The sequence below is a fragment of the Thamnophis elegans genome, chromosome 4 (assembly GCF_009769535.1).
Source record: "Thamnophis elegans isolate rThaEle1 chromosome 4, rThaEle1.pri, whole genome shotgun sequence".
NCBI lineage: Eukaryota > Metazoa > Chordata > Lepidosauria > Squamata > Colubridae > Thamnophis > Thamnophis elegans.
In genome coordinates, this window is record NC_045544.1 from 59,221,261 (window position 1) to 59,247,271 (window position 26,011).

The following is a 26,011-nucleotide window of genomic DNA, read 5'->3' on the forward strand; positions in this document are numbered from 1 at the left end:
GAGAAATATTTCTCCACTTCATCTTAAGAAAGAGCCTTTCTTTTTGGAACCATATTGTATCATTCTGGATACTTGGTAGGTAGGTAGATGACATGACATGACATGGCAGACAGACAGAAAGACAACCAGGATGCCAAGTGTCCCAAAAGTCATGCTATAATACCAAGAGGTTTCCTCCTTCAGTGGCTATTTATCCTGCCAAATGCTAGCGATTCAATATCCTCAGATTTTCTACATCATAACTAACACAGATGAGTGTTCCACAAATTCAAGCAAAAGAAAGAAAGAAAGAAAGAAAGAAAGAAAGAAAGAAAGAAACAAAGAAACAAAGAAACAAAGAAACAAAGAAACAAAGAAACAAAGGAAAGAGTTGTTTCCAGGATATTCAAGGTATTTATTTTACATTCATGTAAATTATTTCATTATATTGCACTTCACTTCTATTTATTCTTCTTTCTCTTTGGTGCTTTCAGCAGGAGGTTATTGGCAGCTCAATTTTCTCTCATAATTTTTTGGATCCATGGCATAAAGCGAGACACTCGGACATAAACGCCAGGTTTCATGGGCTGGGCACAGCCGAGACCCCAGGAGGTGACACCATGTAGCACATATCTTCCTTGCTCTTCACAGACCAGGGGGCCTCCACTGTCACCCTGGAACCGAGTATTTGGAAACAATGAACCAGGAGTGCAAGAGAAATCAACATAGCCCTAAGATGAGTTACGCACCATTCTCACTGGATGACTAATCATTAAAAGGACTTCATGAGGGTCAAACTTGACCCAAAGGGTGGATGTTATACAAATAACATGAACTGGATGTGTTCTTCAGTAAGAAGATATTTTTTTTATTAATTGGATTTATTCATTTAATTAATTGGTTGATTTATACAGCAACCCATCTCAGCCTATGCTTCTGGGTGGCTCCCAATATTAAAACAAATAAAAGTATATACAAAGATAAAATAAACAAGAAATCAAAGAAATAGTATCCTGGAGAATCATGAAGACATCCTCGACACAGCCCGGAAACAGGCTGTGTCACACACCCACATTCAGGACATAAAATGCATTTTTTCTTCACTTGCTATAATAATTAGAGGAAAAAATCCCTCTAATTATTGGTGGCATTTTCACTGGGGGGAAAAAATGAAATACCCTTGTGTTTATTGACAAAGCCAGCATGACATATCTTACCTGACAGCTATCAGATGCACCATCAATATTACCAGCGCAGAGTTCATGGTTACGAATTTTATTATTTAGAAACTCAGGCCGGTTACACACTTTATTCTCAATGACAGGGAAGCCAGTCTCTTTAAGTAAGCCTTCTCCACCAGTTCCTTTGAAAAGCAGATGGAAGGGAGGAAATAATGTTACAGGATAATGCAGAGAAAAAGCAACAAAGATGATTAGGGGACTGGAGGCTAAAATATACAAAGAAGGATTGCTGGAATTGGGCATGTCTAGTTTAAAGGACTTGTGTTCCAATATCTCAGGGGTTGCCACAAAGAAGAGGGAGTCCACCTATTCCCCAAAGCACCTGAAGGCAAGACAAGAAGCAATGAATGGAAACTAATCAAGGAGAGAAGCAACCTAGAACTAAGGAGAAATTTTCTGACAGAATAATTAATCAATGGAACAATTTGCCTCCAGATGTTGCGAAAGCTCCAACACTGGAAATCTTAAAGAAACATTTGGACCACCATTTGTCTGAAATGGTATAGGGTTTCCTGCTGGAGCAGTGGGGTGGACTAGAAGACCTCCAAAGTCCCTTGTTACTCTGTTATTCTGTATGTTTCCTGATCTGTTAAGAATGGGATCAGATTCCTCTAGCTTTTGTTAATGGAAATGTGACTTAAAGCTTCACGAGGCAGGCATAATTTGTTCATGGTATAAAATGAAACCAATAATATTCTAATATACTCAAGGAAGCTTCATCTTCACCAAGCATGACAGTATAAAAAAAAATCATCCCTTTTTACCACCAGGTTAATCTCTAAAAATTCCGTATGACAACCACCTTGCAGCCCCAAAAGTAGACAAGTGTAACCTTTTGCTGCCATCTGATGGTCATTTGGATCTTGCAGCCCAAATCTAGTTGGGGTAATCCTTATTTACCAATCCCAAGTGGAAAAAGAACCTTTGTGCATACTCTTACTTCAGGTTTCCTTTGCTTAAAGACTTGTGAAGGTCATAAATGTGAGGAGTTGTCACAAAGTTCCTTTTTCATCACTGTCATAACTGCAAATGGTCACTAACGACCATTAGACTTAACTAAGTATCTTGCAAAATATTTTCGTATTAAAATTATAAATTAAATTAAAATTAAAACATTAAAACAGAAATGTGTCTAATTTGTGTAGGGCTGTATAGTCTCTAATACAAATAAAACTCCTTTCCTTGTTGAATTAAAACTGATCTCTACCTTAGCCATCACTGTGATGGAATTTACCTGTCCAAGAACCATCCAGAAGCTTGAAACATCCTATTGTAAAATACATCCCATGAATAAAGTTTTTTTTTCAAATCTCCCATAGTGACTAAATTGTGTTGTGACCAGACAATAAATATGAAAGCATTCATTCGTTCATTCATTCCAAGTCTTCCCAGATCCATCAAAAAATCCATCAAAAAAATCAATAAAAACTCATCCATTTTATATCCATCAATAAAAAAAATGGGAAGGGGAAAGGAAGAAATGTGAAAAGAGAATGGTGGGTACTTTGAATTTTTAACCACTCTGAGGTCACTCACCTTTTGTGTCTCCCCATCCTGTGACATAACATTCTGTTCCACCTGCTACAACAACGTTGGCTGAAGGTAAGCAGACTGGAATGACTTCATTGGTGATCCGTACTGGGCTGGGAGAAAAATGACATTGCCACTCTTTTCATTCTAGTCACTGGGTGCATCTCCCGCCTTTATAATTTTTTTTGCAAATAACCCAATGTGGCAAACATAGCCAACACAATTCCTTCTATTTTCCCCATAACAACAAGCCTGTGATGTGAACTGGCTCTCATGGCTAAAGCAGGACTTGAATGCATGGCCTCTTGCTTTCTAGCCTTGTACCTTAACCACTAGACCAAACTGACTCACAGGACCTGCGTCATTAGTCACTGGATTTTTTTTAAGTAATACTTTTAAGTATTACTAGTACTAGGAGGTTGAAGTTTACACATTGTGACATTGAATCTTAATGTATGAATAAAAAATTAGAAACCATTAATTAGCTTCAGCATCCTTGTAGCGTCTACTGCAGTGTTTCTCAACCTTGGCAACTTTAAGGTGGATGGGCTTTAACTCCCAGAATTCTCCAGCGAGCCAAAAAAACATTGTTCTATTGTGTCTTTTGTGGAGTCAACCTGCCTTCATGCTATTTCATACCTTGTCAGCTATTTTCCAGCAAAACAACCATAAATAACTCAAGCGAAGACTTGCTAAAGCCAAATTTGAAGTTAACGTTCTTCCTTCTAAATTGTATGCAAACCAATCCGTATCAATTTAAAAAAAAGAACTATATGTATACTCTTCCATGCCAGAAGCTTATCCCAGTTGCAATGATTTTATCCATAACAACAATGCAACTACCTAAACACAGAGGCATGTTGTGCATGAATAAATTTGGACACTACTTCAGATGAGCATTGTACCATAATGAAACTGGATCAATTCAAATGTCATTTTAGAAATGTTCCTATGTTCACACCAAGGAGTTTGGGAATGGAGGGTAGAGAGATTATTAAAGATAAATATTGTCACCCAAAGGATACCTGCTTAATTTCAGCAAGGCAATGTCTGCCCGATATGGTTCTTTGAATATTTTCTCAACGGTGCGATGTTGGGCGGATGGTTCTGAGGCTGCCTCTGTGTGTAGGCCGAGCGACACTTTGTAAAAACTAGGATTTGGTGACCTACAAAAGACAACTATCCCAGGTCAGAATATCTTCATAGATCCACAACTTAGGCAGATAAGAAGAGGACAATTCAATGAGAATTTCTGAAAACTGGAACCATAGGTGGATCTATGTTATGCACGTCTGCAGAGAGGACAAATAGGGCTAGGGTAGCTCTGAGAATTCTGAAAAAACTCTGCTGAACTTAACAAGCTAAATGACTCGAAATCACTGTTTCATTCGGAATATTTGGGGGAATGATGGAAAACCAGAATATCAAACACCAAGCATCAGATGCCAATGGTTATTTAATTATATTCACTTACTAAATGGCACTGATTGTTGTTAATCTACAGTCTATGCATCATTGGTTGGAGCTATTTGTTCTTTGCGGAGAAACAAAGGAAGCTGAAACACCAAGCCAGGTACTATTCCATACTATACAGCTCAGTAATACCATATAAGTGTTTTCGTCTTTCTGTTCCTTTTTTGGCTTATTGATTGTCTCTTTTGCATAGTATATAGATATCTGTGTTTGGGTCTATGTGTCTATTTTAGAGAAAATATAGTCTGTCCATTTTGCCATCAGGTTCTTCTGGGAACCCAGTTGGTAGGTATGCCAAAAGAGATATTTACACACATCACAAAGCCATATGCAAACAAATCATACTATGGTTTGGAACAAACTGTGAACCAAGCCATAATCTGTGATCTATAAAGAGGTCTTACTGTCAATCAGTCATGTCCAATGGAAAGCTTTCCAATTTTGTTAACAGTATATTAATTCTCAGACATTACACATTGCTTTCTTCTGATTTCTGGTTCTGGTTTTCCTTTTTTCCTCAAATAGTTTCCTAAGAGTTGATAATCTTGCATAACATTGTAATTTCTAGTGTCTGGTGAGCTATCTGTTCATCCAATAGGTTGCCAGCTGCAAACAGATTACAAACTTCTGCTCTCAGAATTGCATTGAAGGATGGGATATAAACCACTCAGATAATCAAGTGTGAATTAAACCCTGAGCATAGCTAATACTAAACTAAATGGCATATTTGTCATAACAGAAAAATGGTAGATTTGCCATAATCTGGCAAATACCTGCTAGGATTAACATAACAGACCCATGTTACCACGAAATAGCCCCAAACATTCAGAGAAAGCTCTGTTTGCTGCTAACTGATGGTCATCTGAATTTCTGCAGCCCAGATATGATAGTCTAATTAATATCTATTGCCTCCTGTTTTTTTCTAGCTATGGAGCGACTACAATTCCCAGAATTCCCAGGTTGTGAATTTTGCCAGTTGACATTTCAACCCCTTGGACAATAGTATTGGAAAATCTGATCTCCTGCTCAAGGGAAGTTTTGTTTTATTCATATTTTGAAGCTGCCCATCTCCCTCACAAAGGGACTCTGGGCAATGTACAAATAAAGGTTTTACCGGTCTAAACAGTGAGTTGCTGTCAGAACCCATTGTGGCTTTATTAAGGTACCTCCACAAAAATGTAGATCGTTGTAACTGAAAAAAAAAAGAAAACAGAAGATTAGTTTTATAGTGCTGTGTTTCCCCGAAAATATAACATGTCCTGAAAATAAGGCCATGCCATATTTTTCAGGTGGGCAAAAATATAAGCCCTCCCCCCAAAATAAGTCCCTTGGACAACTTCCCCCACCCACCAGCTATACAGCATGCAACTCACCGACCTAGCGGTATCCCAAAGGCTCCAAGACTCTCTGTCCTGGAAGAGTTTTCCAAGAGCCGGCCCAAAACCATAGAGCACACACTACCAGAGCAGCCACTGCCGGAAGCCTCAGCAGCCAATCTATGGAGTTTGGAAGCTGGAGAAGAAGCCATGCTCGGATGGCGATGGCGGTGCCCTGGCCCTGCAGGGAGAGCTGAATCGGGGCATGGTGAGGCTGGGAGGTGCATGAGCTCAGAGTGGAAAAGTCGCTTGCACTCCCCCAACTCCAGCCATACAGAGAGCCGTTCACTGACCTAGAAGTATTCCGAAGGGGCCAAGTCGCTTGGAGGTGGGGAACAGGCGCTCACACAGCTTGGTGCCTTCGGGATACCCCTAGGTCAGTGAATGGCACTGTGCCCAGCTGGAAAGAGGGTTTGCCAGGCAGCTGCTCGTGAGCATGGTCACCTCGTGACTGCTTTGTTGCGCTGCTGCAACAGCGCAACACAGCTGTTTACCCCTGAGGCTGTGCCCGGCTCTTAGGGAGCCCGCTTGCAAGAGAGCAGCCACCCGGCAACCCCAAACAATAAGCCCTCCCCTGATAATAAGAACCAAGCCATTTGGGGGGGGGGGGTCAAAAGAAAATAAGACCCTGTCTTATTCTTTGGAAACACAGTAAATAATTCACATAGAAATCAAAAGCTGTCCATTCATTATTCAATCTCCTTATTTTCAAGCATTACACAGAGCTAATACCAGCATGCATGAAATGGCTTAAATTTACAACAGTACACAACAAACTGAATGCATTCTTTTCTCTCTTCTTTGAATCTAATAAGTTCAGCGTGTGAAGCCATATTTGCGGAGTAAAATCTTGTACTACCTTAAGTATTAGCAGATTATTATGGCTTTAGGCTTATGGATCTATCATGCAAAGTGGAAGCAAAATTCAAGCTAATTTCACCCATGTGAAATAATATATTCTGTCTGCCCTCAGTAACTAGGTATACAGGTAATCCCTACTACCTAGATTTATTACTATAATTGAGCTGCAAGTCATGGTGAGGAGAAAGCAGGTCACTGATCTGATTTGACATTACTTGACATTCCTGGCTTACCCAGGTGTGGTCATTAAGTGAGTGGAGAAAAAGAACTGCTTGCTGACCCTCTCTCCTCCATGGGCAGAAGAGAACTCCAATGAGGAGCTGAAGAAAAGAACCTGGATTTTCATGACTGAATTCTCTTTGAGTGTCTCTTTCCAGCTCAGTGCCACAATTCCTTTCTGCAAGCCAGAGAACTCTGCCCCAAGCGGCTGAAATCAATCCATCAGCTAGAACTTTTGCTCTTGATGAGTCTGAATGAAGAAGTCCCTTCATGACAGGCTATTTTCACCTAACCCCTTTGGGAGAAAAACCGCTGCCTGATGGTGAGACTCGGCCTCTCTGGCATTTTTTGTTCTCAAGGAAACTGGCTGAAAAAGGTCCAGTCTGGAAACCCGGGAAGAAATCCAAGCTTGGATTTCAGGAGGGATCTTTTTCAGTCAGCCTCCTGGAACCAGCCAGGTGGCAATGGCTTGCGGCTTTCCCCTGCTGGCTTCCCTGATGACTTTCTGGGAAGCCGGCAGGGAAGACTATAAATGGTGATCACATGATCATGAGGCACTTAGCAAGATGTCATGAGTATGAATGCTTGCCAAATGCATCAATCACCAATTATGTGACTGTGGGCGTAATGCAAGCTCAGGTGAAGATTAAAGTTCCTTTGTTCAGCACTGTTATAATTTTGAATGGTTGCTGAACAAATGGTTCTTAAGCAAGGACAATCTGTATAGAGAAACTAGCTTTTGTAAGGAAAGATGGACTGCTATTTACAACTTTGGAGAAAATAATCTGGTCCCTTAAAAAAAACTATAAGCAAGTTCATTGAAAAGTTTCAAATAAGGAATGTACAAGCCCTGAGCAATAAATAGAATATAACAACAAAGATCTTTGCTTATTGGGTGGATGAGAAATATAATAAATAATCCTATTATTTATTTATCTATATCTCATCTTATTATTTTTATAAATAGCCTCAAGGTTGCAAATGTACCTAATATTACTTCCACCTCCTATTTTACCTACAACAGCAGTATGTAAGATTTATATTATATATTATATTCAATACCGAACACGGAGACTGATCTGCCAGGGCCAAGAATGAGGATTTGAAACACAGCCACCAACAACTCTTCCAAAGCATAGAAGTGGTGGATATTGGCTTTTCCACATCCACATCACAGTAACAGCTGAAATATGAATGGGAGAGATGTAAGATATAGCAAAGGTTCATAATTATTTCTTTTAATGAGAAATCCTGAGAATTGCCTTTGTCTGTAGAGGAATAGATCAAAGGTAAGAGTTATAATTTTGTCAATAGCTGAGGCCTGAAATAGTTCATTTGGGATATCTGAAGGAATGATTTGCACCATGTGTTTGTGTATGATAAATGATAGACAGACAATAGCGATAGCGATAGCGATTAGCGATAGCGATAGCGATAGCGATAGAATAGATAGATAGATAGATAGATAGATAGATAGATAGATAGATAGGATAAATAGATCTATCTAGATATAGATAGATAGATAAATGATAGATGAGAAAGAGTTGATATAAAACCTTTTAAATGAAATTGAGAAGTCATCAATGGGAACCAGCAGTCTAACTACTGTCTGCGGTGTTTATCTTCTTCAGCAATTAATCATTAAGAAAAATAAGATGGAGAAGAGATGCACAAAGTCTATTTGTAACCAACTGATACACTTTCTATAGCATGTAAAGAAGGTTGTTGTATTTGTCTTAAATTAAAAATTTTTTAAAATTAATAAAAAAAAGAAAAGAAAAATAAGATGGGGAGGATCTAACGTCACGATGATATGGACATGCGGTCTCGATGCTCTGAGACCACAGCAATACTTTTGCCACTGGGTGGTCCAATCGGACCTAAACCATCCTGCAGAGATGGTGAACAGGAAGAATGCATCTTGCTGACCTCAGGGACATCGCAAAGTCCTGATAGAAGCAAGAGAAGTTCTTCAAGCCGGCGACAAAAATCCAGCCAAGGCTGACGAAATCGGGGCGGCTCCAAAATGGAAGGATACGAAAAGAGAAAGTGTTCCAGCTGGTGAGGACTTTTTACTGTTTTAAAAAGAGACTGCCTATAAAAAAACTTAAAAATAATTCAAATTGGAGAACAATAGAATTAAGTGGTGGAATTAAATTTGGAATGGTTTGGGACAGTGGTTATCTTACTTTTTAAATGCTATCTTCATGGATGGAATTTATGCAAGCCTTTTTAAATGGATGGATTAAGCTTTCTTCTTCTATTTTTTTCTTTTATTGTTCTCTGTAACCTAGGGACTAAAGTTTTCCTCTTTCATTGCTGTGGGTGTTTTTCTAACTCATTTAAAGATTGGACTCTTTTTTCTAACTTGAAATACAAAAAAAGATACAAAAGAAATAAGATTTTTAACGGTAATACTGCTGCTTGGAGGCTGGAGGGTTTGTTTATTGGAGTTTGTGTTTTGGAAATGGAACATTTTTTTCTTTGCTGATTGTTTTGGCTTGGCACTGTAAGGTCCTACTGCTTGGTTACAGAAAGTGATAAGAAGAGAAGCACACAGATGTCCCTTTGAAGTATATCTCTAACCAGAGAAAAGTGAAAACAAAAAGTTTTTGTGAATATATGTTTAATTTTTTTTAACCTTCCAAGCTAGAGCAGCTGTGTTTGTTAGCTGGAAAGAATGGCACAATTTCAAAATCAAACAGAAATCTTGAGCTTGCAAAAGATATTTTCAGAAATACAGAAATTATCAAATACATATGAGAGGATAGAAAAGAAGTTGGAAGACTTAGAGCACATAACAGCAAAATATGATGAAGAAGTTGAAGATGTTTATCAAATGCAAAATGTGGTGGTTAAAACTCAAAAAATCGAAGTGGAAAATAAATATAAAGAGATTACATTTGCTGATATTTATGGTGATTGGCCAGTCTCTGAAAATGGAAAGAGTGGAATACTGAAAGAGGAATTAAAGGGAGGGGAAATTTATCCCAGAGGGCAAGATACAGAAGAAGAAAAAAACAAAGAATCTATGGATTTAAAGAGAGAAATCTCATTAGCAATAGCATGGATAACACTACTGACAATCAAAGATAAGCTGATTAAGGAAACAGAAGAAGGGCATCAAGATTACACGAGAGATTTTATAAACAAGGAGTTGCTAAGAGGAGTCCATACAAAGTTGATCAAGGAGATGATTAGAGGACTGGCACCACAAGTGGCAGAAGATATGGGACTGTTTTGCTATTGGAAAGATACAGATTGATAGATGGAAGAATATAATTTAAAACTAGTTAAACTTAGTGAAATTTATTGACAATAGATATAGTTTAAATAAATAATTGATAATGTTACTAATATATACAATGTGTAGTGTTATGATGAGTACAATTGGGTATGAATATGGAATGGTACCCATGTAAGGAAGAATAGAAATCCCTTTGGATAATACATAAAGGTTAATTAAAAAAGGGAACCAACTTAGATACAGCTAAAGTTTCAATTATTAGGGGGAAAATGTTATGATACAGGATATAGTCAAATAAAGGAGGGATAAGAATAACAACGTATATATAGAAATGGGTATAATATAGAAACTGGATGTAAATTTTAAACACTGATTTGGAAAGGAGGTTTAGAAAACTTTGTTATTAAATGTTATGAATGTTTAGCTAGAATAGGACATAAGAATTTAGTGTTAATGGAGGATCTTAGAAATAGTAATTGAAAGGCCAGTATATGGTTATGTATTAAACTTTGGTATATTTTATGATGAAGGAAGCTTAAACAATTATAGTCAAATGAAAATGGAGATATGATAATGGTGACATGTTTAAATATTTGAGTTAAAATGCTTGAGTTAAAATGAAGTATGTTTGTTGACTGTGGAAGAGATGCATGGAAGTCTTTTTGTAACCAACTGATACACTTTATACAGCATGTAAAGAAGGATGTTGTATTTGTTTTAAATTAAAAATAAAAAAAATAAAAAAATAAGCCTGTGTTTAAAGCATCAAGCCCAGGGGGGGGGGAGGCAACACAGGGTTCCCCCCTCAGTTATCCTGCTCTCAATTCTTTCACTGAAATTCAACTTTGCTTATTTTTTTTGCGTTTTTTTTTAGCCTTAATGTCTTTTCAGTTAAGCAACGGGCAGGCAGAGGGGCATCATTGGTGGACAAATCCTAGGGCAGAAAATCAATTGGCCTTAATGTCGACCACACTTACATCTAAATTACTCAACTGAGTGTGGAGAGAAGAATTTTGGGCAGGGAGAGTAAATTATATAGTAAAAAGCAGAATAAGAGAAGATAAAAATTAAATAGTCATTGCCAGATATGGTCATCGCATTGTGGCCTCATCCATCATTGTTTCTCACTAAATAAGGATTTCTCACTCATCCACCCACCCAAAAATGCACTTATTAATAGTGTACTTACGGCACTGTGGAATGTCACAATATTCCCAGACTGGTTTTTCATCTATTGTATAGCACCAAGGACTGTTTGTATCACCATCAGGATTTCTGCAGTACTATAAAGAAATAAAGTAATACTGTGTTTCCCTGAAAATAAGACCCAATTAGAAAATACGTCCTAGCATGATTTGTCCAGATGCTCGTAATATAAGACCTACCCCTCAAAATAAGCCCCAGTTAAAATCATCAGCCACATAGACGCATTTTGGACTGTATTTTCCCCCAAATAACTGGAAAATAAGCCCCCAAATTAAGCAAAAATTAATATAAGACCCATCTTATTTTCTGGGAAACATGGATATTAATAAGACTGGACTAAATTTAGCCTCACTATTTTAAAAAATACAGCCCAAGTAAATATTGGAATAATAAAATGAATATAGTTATGGAAATATGAGGTGAAATAGTAGTCATTTATTTATATATAGTACCAAAATGGTATTGACTTGCTTAAAAATCATTGTCTGCCATTCAAGAGTGAACCTTTTTGCTACCTTCCACTTCTCCTATCAAAACCACAAATCTTTAGACTTCTTTTAGTAGCCTTAACCATAATTCAGTCACCTCAACTGTGTCTAGGTCTTACAGTGTCTCATTTTAAATTAGGTTGTACAAATAACCTAAGACACTAAGAAGCTAGTGATCCAGTTTGGTCTAGTGGTTAAAGCACCAGGCTAAAAACCAGGTCCCTGTGAGTGTCATGTTTTCTAACGCAACAAATTTTAGAGCAAGATATGGAATATTGATAGAGGAGAAGGGAAGGTTAGAAAAAGAAGAAATCATGTCCAAGAGCAAGAGATATTAATGGGGAAAGGACACTTTTATCATTCTTATCACAAAACTGAACATAAACTTATCCGATAAGATTGTTATTATTATAGTTGGTCATGCAGTCAGTCAGATGTTTAGATAGAATTTGGCAATTTTATCTGCTTATCAAGACTGGTGGTATGTAGCAGATATTTTTGTGATTGTGTACAAGTTGCCTATTATTATTGGTGCTATCTTTGCTTTCTTTTCACATATAGTCCTTCTACTTCTATTTTCAGGTCTTTGTATTTTGTGATTTTTCTCCAGCTCTTTCTCTTCTCCTGTCTTCAGGTATTACTATGTCCACTATTCAGACACTATTTTTTGTCTTTCTTATTGACAATTGTTAAATCAAGGGTCTAATTCATGTGGCCAATGGTACTTACATTTTTCTCCAGTCCTGACATTGGGTGAGTTTCTGGTGTGAAAGAAGTTTGTCCATGTGATTGCCATTCTTGGCAGGTCTTACCACTCACTGTGGTTGCAATATGCCCACGATAGTCTCTGCCACTTCCAACCCTGCAGTCTTTAAAGAGAGAAAAGAATGAATTAGAACTTGCTATTATACAGGATACAGGGTTTATTTCACCACAGGTTGAATAGCTCTTTATGGGAAATTCTGGGAACTGCCATTGTATGTGGGGAAACAGGCCTGAGGGTTAATAGTTACTAATTTTACTGGTAGCCGTGGGCTGAAAGAAGAACATTTGAGGTATCTGAGGGCAAATGTTTCATGTTGCAAGAAATGAAGCCCAGATTCCTTCTGAAAGTTTTAATTTCTGACGTTTTCAGCCACAAAGGGCATTAAAAGCAATTCAACATACATGTGGTAGATACTGAGTTTAAGGTGAAAGTGTCCATATTTTCCAGACCTACTGGATAGGTTTACAGGAATGGATAATCTGAAGAAAGGGGGGGAATGAATACTTTTAAAATCTCAGAAATAAAAATCAAGAATCACCTGCAGTTTATGAGTAGAGACAGAAGGAAGATATGAAATAAAGCAAAATAGGTTGAAATGAAATCGGAAAGAAGGAAGACTCAGAACAATCTTAGTGGGGATTTCAAGAGTGATCAGATTGTAAGCCCAAAAAGACTTTATAGAGAAAAAATGAGAGATGAGATGGAGATGGAGATGGAGAGGGAGAGGGAGAGAGAGGGGCGGAGAGGATATATAGACAGATGATAGAGATCAGTGGGTCTCAATCTTTTGGTACATGTAGCAAAGTGGAATTTCAAAATAGCCTCAGCAGGACTATCAATGTAAAAGCAATCAATGAAATATTGTGCTGCACAGATGGAATGAATGACTAGTACAATAGTGCAATGCCTAAAAACACAAATTTCCTTCTAAAAAAAAGTCTTTTTATTTTTGCTCTGGTAGCTCTACGTTTCCTTGACAGAATACTTAGTGGGACTTCAATATGAAACTTGAGCATCAATGTTATACATGATGACTTAAAAGACTGACCACGAAGGTCAATAAAACTTACATCCAAGTAAATAAATGAAGTAGTGAAATCTACTATAGAAATCTCCTATATCCATTTGTCTTGAAATAAATCTCTCAGATGAGTTTAATTATCTAATTGTGACTGAAAATTCATTAGAAATGGAATATGACTTCTATTGAGTATACACAAAGTCTTAACAAAGTTTAGGAAGAAAATGTTCATATTAAGAATAAAGTATGGAGATATGTATTGGTGATGGTAAAATTCCCAAAGCTCAAGGTACCAAAATCCTTTAAAAAAATCAAAATTAAATGAGGGGAGAGGAGAGGTAGAAATAGCTTCCTCAGAAAAAGAACCCAAGTCCTAATCATCTGTTCCTCTGCTCTTAGGCACGAATTTTTCAGAAATAATTATTTGAAAAATTAATAGAACATAATAGAAAGAACAATGAACTTCGCTCTACATGGGGCAGCCCTTGAAGAGCATTGGGAGACTTCAGCTTGTCCAGAATGCAGCCGCCCGAGCGATTGTGGGTGCACCTCGGTACACCCACGTTACATCTATCCTCCGCAAGCTGCACTGGCTGCCTATTGGTCTCCGGACACGCTTCAAGGTGCTAGTCGTTACTTATAAAGCCCTACATGGTATTGGACCTGGGTACTTGAGAGACCGCCTCCTGCCAATCACCTCCCAAAGACCTATTAGATCCCACAGACTAGGCCTCCTCCAAATTCCATCCGCCGGTCAGTGTCGACTGTCGACCACCCGGAGGAGGGCCTTCTCTGTGGCTGCTCCGGCCCTCTGGAACGATCTCCCCATGGAGATTCGGACCCTCACCCCCCCTTCAGGCTTTCTGCAAAGCCGTCAAGACCTGGCTGTTCCGGCAGGCCTGGGGCTGATGAGTTCCCACCCCCTCTTGAATTGTTGTGGCTGTTGAGAGTTTTAAACTGTCTTCTGTATTTTGTCCTCTGTCTTTTTGTTTTTTTCTGTATTGTTCCCATTCCTTTCTGGTTTGTTAGCCGCCCTGAGTCCTTCCGGGAATAGGGCGGCATACACGTTTAATAAACCTATAACCTATAATGAACTTGGCTATGGACTGCGAATGGCTTCTTAAAAACCTCATGTTTGAGCTGGAGTTATCTTCAGCCACTAAGTCATTCTTTCCTGCATTTAAAACAATGGCATTCACAGGTCAACAATGAGTTTTGCCTGGTTGCTTGTTCTAGAAGAAGAAGAGAAATCATACCAATGTTTTGTGTCAATGTCTGCGAAGGTTTCGGTTTAGCACATTTTTGCAGATTGCAGTACTCCCACCTTGTTTGAGGATCAGTAGTATAACACCAGGGTGCTTTGTCACCATCTGGGTTTCGGCAATAGTTCCTTGTCAAGCCCCTATTAATAAATGCATAAAGTGGATTAAATCTTATCACACCCATGTTTATTGTTCAGTTGCTCAGCCATGTCCCATTCTTTATGACCCCATGGACCTTAATATGCCAGGTCCCCCTGTCCTCTACTATCTCCCCAGGTTTGCCCCAATTCATGTTCATTGCATCAATGACATTATCTAATTGTATCATCCTATGCCATCCCATTCTTCTTTTGCCTTCAATGTTTCCGAACATTAGGGTCTTTTCCAATGAGTCCTTTCTTCTCATTTGTGGGCCAAAGTATTTGATCTTTGTGTTTGATCATCACATCCATCTTCTTCTTTGTCATTGGATGATGACAATTATGTTGGCAATCCTATTTTTATCAACAGCCGCATGAAAAAGTATTGCTGAGTTTTGTCCAAACCAGTCCCTTAGATTTTACTATTCAACCCAAAGTGAAGTGCAAGGACAAACAAGAGCACTTCTTCCTCTTTGCAAATAGGGCTTAAGTATGCTGAGATGCCAGTTGCCCAAGTACATAGCATGATTGCTCATGGAAAGGATCTCTACTAGATCTCTCCACATGAAGATCAGCTACATACTGAGCTCAGTGCATAACCTAGAGAGAGGAGAGATTGCTCACTGCTCCTGTTGTGTATGATCCAAAAAAGATTATTATTTATCCAGGGGAATTTTGACATTTAATGGCCAGCACACACAACAGATAATGAAAACTTCATGAAACCTACGCATCTGGGAATGCAGATGGTGTCTTAGAGTGACGATGAGGCCGCATAGAAATCCATGCTTGATTTCTTGCCCTGTGATAGTCACTGCCAGTAGTTACCTGATAACTTGAGCCGTTGTCATTATAGCAATCATCAACCTGTTGAGGTACTTGTTGAGGTTCCTGTTGAGTTACTTGGGGAGGTATTTGGGGAGGAACAACGGGGACAGCAGCTATATTAAAACAAAAAAGCAGAAATAAATTGTGGGATTTAGCAGAAATTTGTGGGAAATCATAGTATCTTCTTTGTTGCCAAAGGCTTAATAATCAATCTTTTCAACATTCCATTCTCACATAATTGTATAGTAAAAACAGTTCAAATCTTCCTATTTTTCTTTATTGATCAATGATTTTGATGACAATATGTTATGTATTTATTTGTTAATACAGAGTACATTCTGGTTTACAAGTGTGTAGTAATTCCAAGCCACTATCCAAAATATTTTAACCAGGAGAAAGTTCTTCTCACACTCTTCTTAATAGCTGAGCTCCAGACTGCATTTCTAAAATTAGAAGACTTCTATCTACATTTTGAATAGATCTTGTTATTTTCTGTAAATAAGCACTAATATGAAATAGATACATTAAGCATAACAACATCTGTGTTTAAAACATGCTATACATAAATCATACTGAATTCGCTCAACCTGCCAAGTCTATTTCTATTGTTATTTCTCAATTTTATTTCAGTTTTGCTTTAAAGTTCAAAACATTTTATATACTTCACCCCTTTCTCAGTTACACAAATATTCTTACCAGTAACTGTGATGGCATCATCACATTTAGCAATGTTGCAGTATTCCCATCGTGTATTTGGGTCAGATGTATAGCACCAAGGCTTAGTCTCTCCATCAGGGTTTCGACAATAGTTTTCTTCCAAACCTCTGAAATAAAATGTGCATAAAAGCAAGAGGGGAACAAGAGAGAGGTAAACATTACTAGAACATGAAGTCTGGGTTAGTAGCTTGAAAACAGGTATCGAAAAAAGCAAAATTTTCCATTAAGTTTCCGATTCTAATTTGATTCTGCACCCATTTTAATGCAATGGCTGGGTTCATAACAAGGATTTTTTCATGAGAGTTTTTTGTTAAGGAAGCCATAGGGGGCTAATGTTCCATATATAATCTTTTATTTGTTAGAAATTTGTCCACAGTGGCCCCTTTTTTATGGAACATCCTCCCTTTGGAGATTAGAAGGGCTAGGTTCCTGTGCTGAGGCACTAAATGTTTCCTGCCTGTATTGCTAACTTGCCAAATATCTTGGCTGCTATGTATATTTATTTTGGATGTTTTTATTGTTTTTATTATTGTTTTAAAATATTTTTTAAATATTTTGACTGTAATGTTTTAATTGTAAGCCACCCTCAGATATTGACTATGATGAGCATTTATAGAATTGAAGGAATTAATCAATGACAAATGATACCCTGTGACTGAAAGATGCATGTATCAAATTAAGCCAAAAATAAATAAATAAGCCATGTTGGAGCTTGGCACAAAACGGAACTGTCCACTATTTGAAAGATGGGCTATGTCCCTCTCCTTTGTATATTTTGCATGATATCTTCCTTGAAAATGGGGATCGGGATAAAAATCAGTGTACAGGCTTGGGTTACAATTCTCCACATGAGGTCTGGGCACCATTAACTTGGTGACCAAACCTTCCCCAAATTAAGGTCAGGGTGAAGCCTTCCTTTAGATAAACATGATCCCTTATTACCATTATTAATAATAATATTAGACTGTATAAGCAATGTGATTCAGACAATGCACTGTTTATTATGTTGATTTAAAAATGTATAAATAAAATATGAAAAATGCTAAACTTGATCCATGACTACTATATGAATACATCCATGTGGGGTATTTTTAGCAACAACATTGTCATTAACTCCTTCCATCCTTTTGGGGGTAGAAGAGAAAGGGAGATTCCCTGAGATTTTTTAATAGTTTTCCATCCAAGTACTAACCAGATCAAGCCTACTTAGATTTTATGTGATCTACCACATCTAAATGAATTCAGCTTCAATACTCATAATAATCAGCTGGCACCAGCTGGAAGCCTTCGATTTGTGGAAAGCCAATTTGTTTTTTAAGTGCCAAGTCCTGAGGTAGCAGGATGAGCCTGAGACTGAATTTTGAACAGAATTCCTGTTTGAAACATGTTAATGTTTAACTCACATGCCCTTGCTTGGACTTTCAGAAAGTGAGAAAAAAGACGCAGCTCCAACAGAACCGTGGTGACTCAGTGGTTAGAATGCAGTATTGCAGGTTAATTCTGCCCACTGTTTAATAATGACTGGCTCAAGGTTGACTCAGTCTTCCATCTTTCCAAGTAGGGTGAAACAGGGATAAAATTCGACCAGGTCGGACCGGCTTGGGTGAACCAGTAGGGATTGGTTGAATTGGTTCCCTGAACCGGTAGAAATCCCCCTAGTTGGCACCACCCACATCCACCCACTGGGTCACCCGCTTGGTCGCCCGGTCACTGCTCACCTCTTCTGGCCGCTTGACCTGCCCACCCAATCCAAATGCTTCTCCCTCCATTCACAGTGGAGCTGCTGTAGCCTGTCCCTTTAAGGTAGTCCCCAGGAGGGAGGTAGCCCGGGGGAACGGACCATAAAGGGAGCAACAGCTTCGCTGTGAATGGAGGGAGAAAAATTCAGATTCACTCTGCCACAGAATTCAACGTTAAATGTAGTAGAGAGGATCCGAACAGTTCTCCCTCCATTCACAGCAGAGATGCTGTTCCCTTTATGGTCCCCCCCCCCCCAGCTCCCTCTCTCTCGGGGACTACCTTAAAGGGACAGGCTGCAGCAGCTCTACTGTGAATTGAGGGAGAAAAGTTCAGAGCCTGTTCCTCTAAGGTACTTTGACCCCCTGGGAGGGAGGAGACCCGGGGGGGGGACCATAAAGGGAGTAGCAGCTCTGCTATGAATGGAGGGAGAAAAGTTTGGATTCTTTCTGCCACAGCATTCACTATGAGCCCTTCTCGTGCTCATACACGTATTTTTTCCTACTGTTATGTGGGGGTGGCTTAGTGGGGTGGTCCTGTGACCAAGTGGGTGGGGGTGTGAGTGACATCGAATTGGACACAGCCACGCAGTCACAGGACCACCACCACCAAGCCATGCCCAAAGAACCGGTAGGGAAGAAATTTGAATGTCACCCCTGGGGTAAAATGAGGATTGCTGTGGGCAATATGCTGACTGCAAACTGCTTGGAGAGGGCTGTAAAGCACTGTGAAGTGGTATGTAAGCTATTGCTATCGCACAAATAATTGAACTGTTTTTTTGTTTCTGGGTGCCTCGCCTTTTTTCTTTTCTTTTTTTCTTTTTTAGAAATTTTTTATTTTTCTCTTTTAAATTCATTCACAAATATATACTTTTATAATTACTTTTAACATTTATCTATTCATCATTAATCTTTATTTTCTTACAAATATATAGAATACAGTTTGGGTCACTTTCTTGCCACCCCATAGCTCCATCTTATTTTGCAACAACCTTGCTCCTTCTCTCTTCTCAACTTCCCTTCTCTGCCTTCTTCTTTCCTCCTCTCCTTCCTCCTTTCTTCTTCCCCTCTTTTCTCCCCTTCCTCCTCTCTTCTCCTTCTTACCCTTTCTCCTACTCTTAATTCCCCTCCCTTACTTCATCTGCTTTTATCTTTTCTTCCTTTCCCTCCTCATTCTTCCTCCTTTCCGTTGTTGCCCTTGCTTATTTGTTTTCTCTGGTGAGTTTTTGGAATTCCTCGCCTTTTTTCTTTACCATAGCAACAGGATGATGACAGAGCTGTTCAACATACTTGCACGGGTAGTTTTCTGGAGTTCTTCCATGGGTATGAGGTTCTTGGGATGCCCATGATTGACAGGTTTTTCCTGATTCGGTCACTCCTACATTTCCTCGATAATCTTCTCCATTTCCCACAAGACATTGTTGGCCCGTAATAGCTGGTGGAGATGTAGCTATATTCGCAAACGTAATATAAAACAAATCAGCACCATCAGAATCTGTATGCTAAAAATGGCAATGTCCTGGCAGTCCACAGATGTAAAAAGCCAAAAAAGCTTCTGTATATAAAAAAAGTATTACAGGTAGTCCTCCTTTAGTGACTGCCTCCCTTAGTACCATTTGTAGTTACCACAACAATAAAAAATAACTTTGTGAACAATCACTTGTGAACAACAATCATTTAAGACCTTTACAGGTCTGTAAAGCAAAGGAAAGCTGAAGTAAGCTCATAAGCACAGTCACAGTTTCACTTAGCGACCACTTCACTAATATCAGTTGTAGTCACTAAATGGGGACTACCTCTATCACACTTCCTACTTTGGAAATATAGACATATAGAATATATATGTGATATAGACAAATAGAATATTATGCAATTCTCTTAAAAGCTAATTAGAAAGAGCGGCTTTTAAGAGTATAGCCTATATATTCCATTTGTATATATTTTTCTTTTATAAAAGAGAGATCACAGAATAATAAGTTGTACTGAATTAGAATGTATGGATTATGGCATAGAATAATAATATTCAAGTTACATGTTACTGTATATTGTAATGCCTTAATTATAGTATAGCTATTAATAGCCAGCTACCATGTTTCCCCGAAAATAAGACAGGGTCTTATTTTCTTTTGACCCCTGAAATAACCACTTGGCCTTATTTTTGGGGGGGGGGTGTCTTATTATTTTTGAGGTGCAGGAGGTGGTGAGCATGGTCACCTCATGGCTGCTGCTGTGTTGCAATATTTTCAGAGAGGGCTTATTTTCAGGGGCGGGCTTATTTTAGCGCCTGTGCTCAGAAGCCCAATTGGGCTTATTATCCGCGGAGGTCTTATTTTCGGGAAAACAGGGTATGAAATTGAATACTGAATAATTGTTTGCCTATTAGCAAAATATTTAGATCAGGGATGTCAAACTCGATTTCATTGAGGGCGGCATCAGGGCTGTGTTTGACCTAGGGAGCTGGAGTGGGTGTGGTCAGGGTGGGCATAGCCAGCTTGATGTCACTCATGTCAGGGGCACCTGTGGTGGCACAAACGCTAGGCCAGTGAAAACGGGCTCCCAAGCTCTGTTTTCACTGGCAGAGGCACTGCAGACCGGTCCTTTGCTGTTTCCAGGGTGGCTCCATGGGTTAGATCTAAGCACCCCTTGGGCTGGATCCAGCCCCCAGGCCTTGTGTTTGACACCCTGATTTAGATTAATACTTCACTTGAACAAAGCTACAATCTTGGTGATTTGGTGGTTATATGATTTAATATATATTCATATTACTGTGACAGTGAGGGAAAAAAACCCACCCGTCTTGCCCGCTATAAATCTGCTAGGGAGCTAATTTTTATTTTCCAAATTATATGTTTCCCCCTTGAGCACCATTAACAATGCCTTTTTAAAATCTGTGTAGTTGAGTTTGCCAGTTATGTGAGGCTTGGCACTATGCTTACCCATTTGAAAAATCTGCAGCCAATTTTATAAGATTAAAAGGAATCCCGCAAACTCTCCTACTTTAAAACATTGGTTTCTCCACAGAATTGTTACTATATCATAACTATTTGGGGTCAGTAATTACATAAATGATACTTACCGCACCGTGGAATGCTACAGAATTCCCAGCGTTTCGTCAGGAGGGAAGTGAAACACCAAGGACGTGGCTCACCATCTGGATTACGGCAGTAATTTGAAATCAGATTCTTTTCTGGAAATCTGAATATTGGATGAAAAAGTAGAAATGTCTGCCTACCATCTCTTGACAGGTTGGGATTGAACCCAATGGTGTTTCAATGTTGACAGAATGGTGCGTAAACCCAAGATAATGTATACCTGTATTCCCCTTCCACACTACTACATTCTATGATCTCAAATTTCTTCCCGTTAATCTCTTCTGGTAGTTCAGAGCAGGGGTTTCCAACCTTGTGGACTTGTGGACTTCAACTCCCAGAATTCCTCAGCCAGCACTGACTGAGGAATTCTGGGAGTTGAAGTCCACAAGTCGTAAAGTGGCCAAGGTTGGAGATCCTTTGGTTCAGAGGATACTCAGAGCAGGTTTGGTGTGTGGGAAATAAAAGCAGAGGAGAAAAAGGAAAACTCCCTTTCATAACCAGAATTTCCTTTGGATGTAGCCCAGTACAGGTAAGCCCTTGACTTACAGTTCATTTAGTGATCACTCAAAGTTACAACAGGCTTGAAAAAAGTGACTTATGACCGTTTTTCACACTTATGACCATTGCAGCATACCCATGGTCATGTGATCAAAATTCAGATGCTTGGGAGCTGACTCATATTATGACAGTTGCAGTGTCCTGGGGTCACATGATCGCCTTTTGTGACCTTCTGACAAGCAAATTCAATGGGGAATCCAGATTCACTTAACAACCGTGTTACTAACAACTTCAGTGACAAGAAAACAACAACTGTGGCAATAAAAGTCATAAAATGGGGCAAAACTCACTTAACAAAGTTGTGTTGAGGACTATTTGTGTGTGTATGTCAAAATCCAAGATAGTAAGGCTAGTGTAATTGAATGCATTGATTGTAATCTGTAAAAATGGACAATGATTTTTATTGTGGCATCACACCTAGGGTCTTGACTTTCTTTAACCACCTGCCCTCTGACTTGATATCTCTGCATGTCAAATTGCATTATTTCTGTTCAGACTACATCGTTAAGCTAAAAAAAAAAAGGGAAAAAGCAACCAAAGACTTATTTGTTAGATGCCAAAGCCTTTAGTGCTGATACGGGTGAAAAATACTACTTTCAGTCACCCTAATGAAAGTAGAAGTCTTTCCAGTGAACCATATGGGCTCCTTAATATATTACATTAAAAATAAAGTATGTTGTTATTTTTATTTCCAAGGAATCAGCTACCTGAAATTATTTGTTTCCCACACACACTTTGACATTTCCTCATATGTGGCTAATAAGGACCCATGAGTGAAACTGAAGCTTGTAAACTTACTTGGAAGGAATGTATCCATGAGTGTGAGGCTCTTGAGAAGCCCATGCCTGGCAGGTGAGCCCAGATTCTGTTGTGGAAACTTTGCCTCGATAGTTTTCTCCACTGCAGTGCATACACTGCTCTGTAAGGATAAATAACCGAGAGTGAAGAAGCTTTATCCTATTAGATAAATCCCCCCCCCCCCCGTCCTCTGCATGGTAGGAATCATGATGTCCAAGTCTTCTGCTGTCTGAAATGGGATCTGTTATCCTAGATTGCTCAGCCGTCACATTTTTCATTTTATAAGGAATCTAGAATGGTGAGGACTAGTTCTTGAAATTGCTTTGAGTTAACGCTAAACAAAAATTACAAACTAATATTTTCATTTTGTCTTCATACATGCCTAATCTACACTACAGTGTAAATCATGGGCGTCGAACTCAATTTAATTGAGGGCTGATTGCTCCCAGCAGTCTCCAAGACAGAAGAAATATATATATATGTTGCAATTGTGCTGATAAATAAATAAAGGGAGACTAGTATAGATCTATTTCAAGCTGTTTAGCTAGCCATCAGCTAAATAGCTTGAAATAGATCTATACTAGTCTCCCTTTATTTATTTATCAGCACAAAGGCAACAGTAAAAATAATGGCTTTCTGTGGTGATGGTCTCTTGTGATGAGCCGATAGACAGAGAAAGGAAGCAGTATGCTTCCTCCCATATTTGGGCATACCAGGGGTTGTGACACAATACATACGTACGTACGTATGTACGTACGTAAGTATGCACGCACGCACGCATGCATGTACGTACGTACGCACGCACGTACGCACGTACACACACACACACATACACACACACACACACACAAACACATACATACATGTTATTACTCTAGGCCTTACATGTAAACACATCTATTGACATTGTCTTTTGATTTATGGAATGATTTCCTCTTTTTTGTTTTTGTCTTACGAGAATCAAATTTGGGGTGGTCAAATATGGGCTGATATGCAATTTTTTTCTGGAAATTTATTTTTTGGTATATTTTTTCATGCACTAAATCTTAAGGGACGATGATAATCTTTAGCACTTTGCAGCCATAGCATATTATAATAGGACAAATAGGGAGGTTTTCTCCAGTGTATTACAAAGTTTATATGACACTGTTCACAGAATTTCTCACTTTGCTCAATGGTTTGCAATTTCTGCATAAGTCTGGCCTTTATGTAGACATGCATTGGTGTCAATGGACCAATTGGTGCCTAGAGGGAATTTATTGCAATAAAGTTCATCTCCATCATACAATAATTTTGCCTAGTAGAAAGTGCTACTGCAATGTTTTTTTTTCTAAATATTGTACAGTGCAGGTAAGAAAAATAAGTTTTTCTACCTGTATGTCATTGAAAAGTACAATACTTTGCATTCAAAATTTTCTTGAGGAACTAAAATTCCAGTGTGTGCAATTCTACCTTCACATTCAGGAATGTTGCAAAAATCATATCTGATTTCAGGATTTGTTGTATAGCACCAGGGACCTTCACTATCGTGATCTGGATTTCTGCAGTAGTTTTCTTCTAATGAAGCATTAGGATAAAGAGAAGGTGTATAACTAATAAAAACAAAAGAAAAGACAATTGTTACAGAAGTCATTTTTTCTCTCAGAGATTCAGAAGATTAAGCTGTATTAGACAACACTGTGACTCATTTAATCATCTGTTGGTAGTAAGGTAATGAAGTCTGATTTGATCAGAATGGACATTGAATTACTTTTGAATGGCATTGCTATCACTTTGCTTTGAAAACTAAAGCAGAAAACATCAGTTGATTAAAGAAGAAAGACCCAAATGGATAAACAGAATGATCACAGGCAAGCAAAAAAGCAGCGAGAGTGGTGGGAACTTCTGACTTCCTGCAGGCTTCCCCATTGACTTTTCTTGGGCAGAAGCTGGTAAAGAGCATCATAAAATATGATCACATGACCCCGGGGATGCTGTAATGGCCACCACTTTGCAAATAAAACTGATCTGAACAAGTGGAAATTTCAATTTCACTGGAGTAAATGGGTCCTAGATATTTTACACATTATTTGAATGACATCAGGGTTGGACAAAGAAATTTAACAGGACACAGTCAATAAGAGTTTAACCTGTTAAAAGAAATCTGCTGGAGGCTTCCCGTACTTTAAACAGGAGAGGAAGCTAGAGTTGAAGTTGCTAACCTTTTCCCCTTCCCCATCCCCATCCCAGGAGGAAAGGGGATGGTTTTAAGGGAAAGTGCTTCTCTTTAGAGGTTTCACATGAGTAAAAGCATTTCTTTCTTGCTTATACCATTGCTTTCCCCAATATTCTACTTACATAATTGCAGCATGCTACCTGGAGAATTCTAGAAGTCAAAGTCCACACATCATAAATTTGCCAATTTTGAAAAGCACTAAATTTACCATATACCATTTTTGATATACGTATCTCCCAATTGTCCTCCAAGTCAAACTTTAGTAAATACAGGACTTGCAACTTTTAACAAGTGTCACAAGTAAACAATGTCACTTAGCAGCAGCAGCAGCCAGCAACAACGTCATGCCGCATCTATGGTATGAGTTTTCCTGGCAATGATTCAGAAATGGTTTTTAGCTCTTTTTAAGAACATAAGAAATGGGCCAGAAGCTGTCATTCACTATGATAATTTTGTAATAAGTGAAGAAGAGAGCAATACTATAAAAACAGTGTTTTAAAATGTATTGAACATGTAGTAATTCAAAGCTTTTGGGAGTAGCTTTAAAAAACCAACAACAGCTATTTCATACAGCTGGAGTTCAGATATATTAGGCTGACTAATATGCTTCACTGTATTCTATGCACTTCAGAAACCTGTTCAGTAAATTGCTCTTATTAATGAGACAAAAAAGCAGATCCTAGCGTCGCCTCAGTGAGGTGGGCAGCTTCAAAGTTTAATTACAAAATAATTTTAAAAACCTCTATTCAAAGACCCTGTTGAATTCAATACAGCTAGTCCCTTTCAGGTAAGCCAGCGAAGATTGCAGCATGGCTAACATTTGTTGAATTGTGCTACACATGTTTCTTACAAAAATTCAGGTCAAATCATTCTAAATTCATATGGCTATAGAAAATCGAAGGCTGTTTTGCTGAGATGGGAAAAGGCCATACTGGGATTATGAGGGACTCTTGTCAGTCCATTTTGGCATACAACACCATTCCGTGTTTTTGATTCTGTTCCTCTGTAGTCCACTCCAATTCCAATTCTGCATTCCAGGAGATATACTGAAAGAAAATGTGGTTATTAAAAATTGCTATTGTTATCCCAGAGCACCTTCCACCAAGAAAACTCATTGCTTACAGATGGAACTCCACCCCATGTGATCAAGTTGAACATTTTAATATGTGGCCTTCATGTTCAGTTGAATTGGGGGATCACAACCTGAGATCATGAAATTGCAAGCCTTGGATTACAAGTAAATGTTTAACAAACTTAG

At 38.6% G+C, this 26,011-nt stretch overlaps 1 protein-coding gene across 1 annotated transcript; it reads right to left on the reverse strand.

The window, feature by feature from the left end:
• Nucleotides 1-369: 369 nt before the first annotated feature.
• Nucleotides 370-25,799, reverse strand: LOC116508201 (plasminogen-like). Its single transcript, XM_032216731.1, has 16 exons — nt 25,686-25,799; nt 23,991-24,130; nt 22,539-22,659; nt 21,167-21,285; nt 19,381-19,540; nt 16,334-16,461; nt 15,540-15,750; nt 14,664-14,809; nt 12,350-12,489; nt 11,116-11,209; nt 7,742-7,862; nt 5,338-5,415; nt 3,776-3,916; nt 2,757-2,863; nt 1,197-1,342; nt 370-653 (listed from the first exon to the last, which is right to left on the reverse strand). The coding sequence occupies exons 3-16, from the start codon at nt 22,649-22,651 to the stop codon at nt 492-494; spliced, it is 1,866 nt and encodes a 621-aa protein (XP_032072622.1). The 5' UTR covers nt 22,652-22,659; nt 23,991-24,130; nt 25,686-25,799; the 3' UTR covers nt 370-491.
• Nucleotides 25,800-26,011: the final 212 nt, after the last annotated feature.